The sequence below is a fragment of the Macrotis lagotis genome, chromosome 7 (genome assembly GCF_037893015.1).
Source record: "Macrotis lagotis isolate mMagLag1 chromosome 7, bilby.v1.9.chrom.fasta, whole genome shotgun sequence".
In the NCBI taxonomy this organism is placed as follows: Eukaryota; Metazoa; Chordata; class Mammalia; order Peramelemorphia; family Peramelidae; genus Macrotis; species Macrotis lagotis.
In genome coordinates, this window is record NC_133664.1 from 209400067 (window position 1) to 209406066 (window position 6000).

A 6000-nucleotide genomic window follows, 5' to 3' on the forward strand; every position below is an offset into this window, starting at 1 on the left:
CAAAATTTTAGAAAAATAAATATAAAATTTTTTTATATGTAATTGAAGAAAAAAAGAGCAAATACCAAATATGGAAAAGTCCTTATAATCTCTAAGATGGGAAGAGACTTTAGAGCTCATCTAGTCAACAACCTAATTTTATAGAAAATGAGATCAGAGGAAAAGTGATTTGTTCAAGGTCACATAAGTGGGAAGTCACAGAATTAGATTTTACCATAAGATCCTTTTGACATATAATCCAGTGCTCTTTCCATGATCCCCTTGGTATATAAAGGCACACCCATACTCCTAGTCATCAGGGTAACAATCTGAGGAGTTTTCTGTGTTGCTTAGCAAGGCAAGGAGGTTACATATCTCTCAGTAAGGGATAGTGCCCATGTCCAGCTCCATAGAAAATACTCTAATACATCAAATGAATTAGCAGTTGCCCTGATCACACCTGCTACATAAAAAATTGAGGATGCAAATATATGTAAATATATAATGTAATCATGTAAATCAATAATGTAAATCAAAGAAAGACTCCAAAGAATAGCAAATACACTGACTATAAAGAAAATCAAACAGTGAGAATTATTAAAAAGAGATCAGAAACTATAAATAGATGAAAGGTCTTTATTCAATTATTTTAAAAATTGTGAATAATGAATTTTAAAATTTTAACTGTAAAAATTGTGAATAGATTAGTATAACTGGTAGACAGCTCATCTTCAAGACAAAAATATCTGCTGTCAAATAGTATGTCTAACACATATATGATCCCAGGCAAGTCACTTCTCCTCTCAATCCTTTGGACAACTCTTTGTGGTCATAGACTTCAGAGAATATGCCGAACTGCATTTTTTTATTATATAGCTATTTTACTTGTTTCCCTGTTACATGCAATCATTTTTTCCCCTAGGTTTTAAGTTTTATAATTTTTCTCTCTCCCTCCCTCCCCTCCCTCCTTCCCCCAACAGAAGGCAATCTGAGGCTTTACATTTGTAACCATGATAAGCATAGATCAAAATTGAACTTGTTATGAGAGAAGAGTCAGATCCAAAAGGAAGAAAGAAAACATTAGAGATAGCAAAATTATGTGCTACACAAGACAACTTTTAAAAAGTGAAGATAATAAATTTTGATTTTCATTTAAATTCCACAGTTCATATAATATGTAATGGATACATATATATATTAAATATTATATATGTAATGGATACAAGTGATATTTTCCATCACAGATCCCCTAAAATTGTCCCTGATTATTGTACTGATAGAATGAGTTGTGTCCATCATGCCAACTTGTATTGTTAAAGGGAGTTTCCCCATCTGGAAATATATACTAGCAAAACCCCAGGTCTAGTCCCTATAGTTATAAGGATTTTTTGAATTTTGTTTTTGTTAAGATTACTAAAATTGTAAAGAAAAAATTGTAAGTGGAGTTTCCAAAGGACAAAGAGAAACTATGTCTTCCTTTCTTTTATCCACACCTCCTCCCTTGTACTTTTGCAATATAGACATATAGTAAATATCTGTTGATGTGCCTGGACTCATGAGGATGTTGGGTTGTTGTTTTTTGATGTTGTTACAGGGCATTGGCGATGCTATTAGTATTGTGGCTACCGGCCATCTTAAGACAGTCCTCAACGTGCTTGAAGATTACAGCAGTATGCTCACTGATAAGGATACATCCCCTGTCCTTGTTCTCAAAAAAGTAATCATCATAAGGGAACCCCATGTCTTCTGATGACTTCCAAATCTCCATACCATAGCTCCATAACTACACCGTTCCTATTTTCTTGTGGCTCTAACATTCCACTTTGGACCTCTTACCCTAGGGACCTCTGTCATTAACTTTCCTGCCTCTATTAGTACCACCAACACAAGCTTCAGACTCTTGGAAACATGTTCTTTCTTCCTTGTCCTCTGAGTAGATTCTATTTCTTCCCTGAATATCAGTTTTTCCATTAGGCAGTAGGAAAAAGTCATTTGGTTTTTTAGGCAAAAGTGCTAGGAGATACAATACTGATGGCAAGAGGGAGTAATGAAGAAAATGAATCAAAAGTAATTTAGCTTTCTCTCTTTCTTCAACAGGAACTTCAGAAGAAAGAGTGGATAAAAATTTGCAACACTATCTACATTGCCTATAGTAGGATTTTTGAAGAGATCAATTTTTATATTGGTGCTGATGTAGACTCCATCTTATCTATAATAATAAATCATTATGAAAATTGCATCATACAAAAGGTGAAGCCCCATCTAACCCTAATTTTCCAGTAGAACCTAGCCCAAGGCTAGGTGGATAAGGGTAGGACTCTACTGCCTATAGTTACTCCATAGTGTGTGTGTTTACAGCCTCCATTTTGAATCTAGATGCCTAGGGTAGGCCTTTGGAGTAAGTAATGATTTTGTAGAATGTGGGGCAGGTTATAGTATAAAAAATACCGGATTTGAAATCAGGAAGACCTGAATTCAAATCCTGTCTCTTACACTTATTACTTATTAACTGTTGAACCTCTTAAAAGTATATAAACTTCTTTGAACCTCAGTTTTTTTTATCTATAAATTCATACCTCAAGGCCGTTTTGAGGAAAGTGCTTTTTTAAAATCTTCAAGAGTTACTATGATGAGGACACCTGAAGCAGAGTTTGCAGGGAGTGGGATTCCTTGATTTAGCTTCTGGTACTGAGGCTGGAGCTTTGTGAGGGTTGATAAGGTCTCATATATTGTAAATGGTGTGGAAAAGGTTAGGGATGGGTTAGAGCAGGAGCAGGGAACCTCTGGCCCGCTGATCTGACAAGGCCCTTGAAATCATTTGGTCTGGGCTACCACAGCAACTGCAGGAAGGACTCGAAATTCAATGAATCTAGGAGCTTTTTAGGGGTAAATTAATTAATTGTTTCACAAAATATAATATAGCAGACTAATTTTTAAGTTGATAATTTTGAATGACCCACAAATGATGTTTATAAATATCCAAAGGGCTTTTATATATATATATATATATATTTATATATATGCTACCCAGAGCCCACTCTGGAGAAATCTGACTCTGATGGTTGGTCTAGGACAAGGACCTGAAGCTAAATTACCTGAATTCCGTGGTCAAGTTAACAAGCAACTTGGAAGGTCTGGACCAGCCAGACTTCTATTTCTCCTACAAAATAAAGATGGTATACTTCATGATGGTGAGTCAGTTCTAACATCTTAGCCTCTTAGGCCAAAATCAGTTATCATAAAAAAATATGATTTTGGATATAGGTCCAAGAGCCTGGATGCCTGAACCTCTTACCTTTTCTATTCTTGACTTCTGAGCCCTTTATTAAACCCTATGAAATTCAGGTCAAAGGAACCTTTGCGATTACTTCAGTTTTCCCTTTGGAAAAGAATTTGTGCTATCTGTCCCTCTCCCCTATCTTTGGTCTTGTGGAATTAACTAGTGAGGGGTGGTTTGTGGAGTCTGATCCTAAAAATTCTGGGAAAAGTCTGAGCCTTTGGATTCCCTATCCTTTCTTTGGGAGTTGGAGGCTGGGATGCAGAGAAATGGCAGGGAAGAGAAGGGAAATGGAAGAAAAATGATGTATGTTGTTTTTACTCTTATTCCCTGGGGGAGTCACAGGAACTGATAAAACAGGAGCCATCAACCTCTATTTCCAGTCCTATTAGACAGAAGGCAATGATGGTTATCACAAATTTCAGGTAATGTCAAGGAAGATCACCCCTTTTCCCTCCAGTGCTTTTTGTTTTCTTCTTTCTTTCCAGTCCCTTTCCTCTCTTTCAGTCCCCAGCAAATAGAGAAGACTCTACTTCCATGAATAGATAGATAACCAAGCCTTGGGACATAGTGTTCCAAGTTGGTAATTGTCAACACAATCTTTGCTTCATTTGTAGAGATTCTAATAAGTGAGAGGGAGGGAAACTGAAACTCCATTCTAACTGTTAACAAACTGACCTTTGAATTAGACCTCTTCCTTTCATATCTTTTCCATCTTCTTATAATTAGGAAAATCTATTTGAGTTGTACATAATAGAGTTGCAGTTTCACATGAAATCATCTTTTTTTTCCTCTTCCACTATGTTATGGAAATGCTTATTTCTTAAGTTCAGAATAAAGTCAATTAAATTAAAAATAATTAGGGAATTCTGGTTTCCTCCCTTTCTCCCCAGAAAATACTGCACCACTGGCCAAACTCTCCCACACTGAATGCAACTTCTTTTCTGCTCCCTGAGAAATACATTTGGCCAGGGAAATAGGTAGGAACATTCTTGTTCCTTTCTGCCATTTTCAGATCCTTCTGCCACCATCACTCTGTAATCTTTTTTCTAGGTTTACCTTATCCAATTCTATCTAGATACTGGTGGCAACTATTTGTCTTCCTCTAGGTCATTCTTCCTCCTCTTTCGGGTTCAGTACCCAGCTCACAGACTTAATCTCTGCACCTATGTTTTTAGATTCACTAGGAGTTGGTTGCAGCTGAAACAGCTGAACTAATAGCTCATGCTGCCATATGCCTTTGAATCACAAAGGGAATCACAAAACTGGATCGACTGACTCCACTACAAATTTGTGCTTTTTCTCTATTTGTGCTAACATTTGTTTTTAATCTTCTTCCCTGATGGACTCCCTATCTAGTTCAGTTGAGCATCTTTTCTAGTTTTTCTTTCTATATCAAACTTTTTCCTCACTCTCTAAGTAGAAACCTCGAGTCATACTTTGCCAAAAAAAATTTGAAAATGTTTGTCATGATCCTCTATTTCCCAATTCTATGTCTCAGATCCCTTCAACATCATTACTTATCCTCTCCTCTGCTCAAGCTTTGGAGGAAAAAATAATATTTATAATAATAACTAACATATAAAATAACTCTTAGTTTCAGATGTGGTACTAAGTGTCTCATCATTATTATTCCCTTTGATTTTCATAAAAACCCTGTAAAGTCGATGCTATTAATCAATTTTACTGATAAGGAAAGTGAGGCAAACAAAGATTAAGTGACTTGCCCAGGGTCATATAACTAGTGTCTGAGGCTGTATTTGAACTCAGGTTTTTCCTTATCCCATGTCCAATAACACTCTGTCCTCTACACAATTCAATAATTTGCTCTTGCCAAGGTTAAAGCCTGTACTTGTGCCCTTGGTCCTATCCCTTTTTCCTCTGAGAGCTTGAGTCAGTAATCATCCTTTCTCTTTTTCTAATCTTGAATCTCTTAATATACACTGTCTCTCTCTGCTACCTATAAACATGCTAAGATCTCCTCAAGCTATCACCCTCTACCTTTCCATGATATTCATTGACAACCTCTTAGAAAAAAATATCAACAACTTATTTTTACAACTGCATCATCCTCTCACTTTTCAATAACTTGCAGCCTGGCTTCTCACTCTACCATTTGACTGAAACTGTTCTCTCTAAGGTCACCAGGTATATCTTAATAGCTAAATCCAGTGACCTTTTCTCAGTTTTTAATTTCTCTGTAGCTTTGATAATGTTGACCAATCTTTCTTCAATGTTCTCTCCTCGTTTCCTTATCAGCCTCTTTTTCCAGGTTATTGTCTGTATCTATGAGGTAGCTAGGTGGAGCCTAGTCAGGTCTTTTTGACTTAGGTCCAATGCTCTTTCCACTGTCACCAGCTGCCTAAAGAAGACTAGGGAATCAAGTCTATAACTATAGTCCAGTGAATTAGGCTTTTTTATTTCTGGGAAAATTCCTGAATGATTGATTATTAAAGACTTGGTTAGTGACCATGTCAAAAAGGAATCAGAGATGACAATGTTCCACCATGACTTCATTAAGAATAGCTCCTTTAATCTTAGCTCCATTTTGGGGGGACAAATTTTTGAAAATGTTAGATCAGGGAAATGCTGTAGAAATAATTTACCTATGTTTTGCCAAAATGTTTGATAAAATATATTATTCTTGTGGAGAAAAAATGGAAAGATGTAATTTAGATGGCAATACTCTTAAATGAACTTGCAATTAGTTGAATGAAAGTATTCAAAGAATAGCTGTTAATAGT

The 6000-nt window shown here is 36.1% G+C and overlaps 1 protein-coding gene across 3 annotated transcripts in view; it reads left to right on the forward strand.

Moving 5' to 3' along the window:
* The window catches only part of LOC141493391 (maestro heat-like repeat-containing protein family member 1), an 86438-nt gene that overhangs the window by 44590 nt on the left and 35848 nt on the right, over nucleotides 1-6000 (forward strand). For all 3 annotated transcript variants that reach the window (XM_074194665.1, XM_074194664.1, XM_074194667.1), the window contains 4 exons: nucleotides 1574-1696; nucleotides 2077-2229; nucleotides 3051-3170; nucleotides 3602-3681. In XM_074194665.1, coding sequence (XP_074050766.1) covers nucleotides 1574-1696; nucleotides 2077-2229; nucleotides 3051-3170; nucleotides 3602-3681 — 476 coding nt within the window. The remainder of the gene's footprint in view (nucleotides 1-1573; nucleotides 1697-2076; nucleotides 2230-3050; nucleotides 3171-3601; nucleotides 3682-6000) is intronic.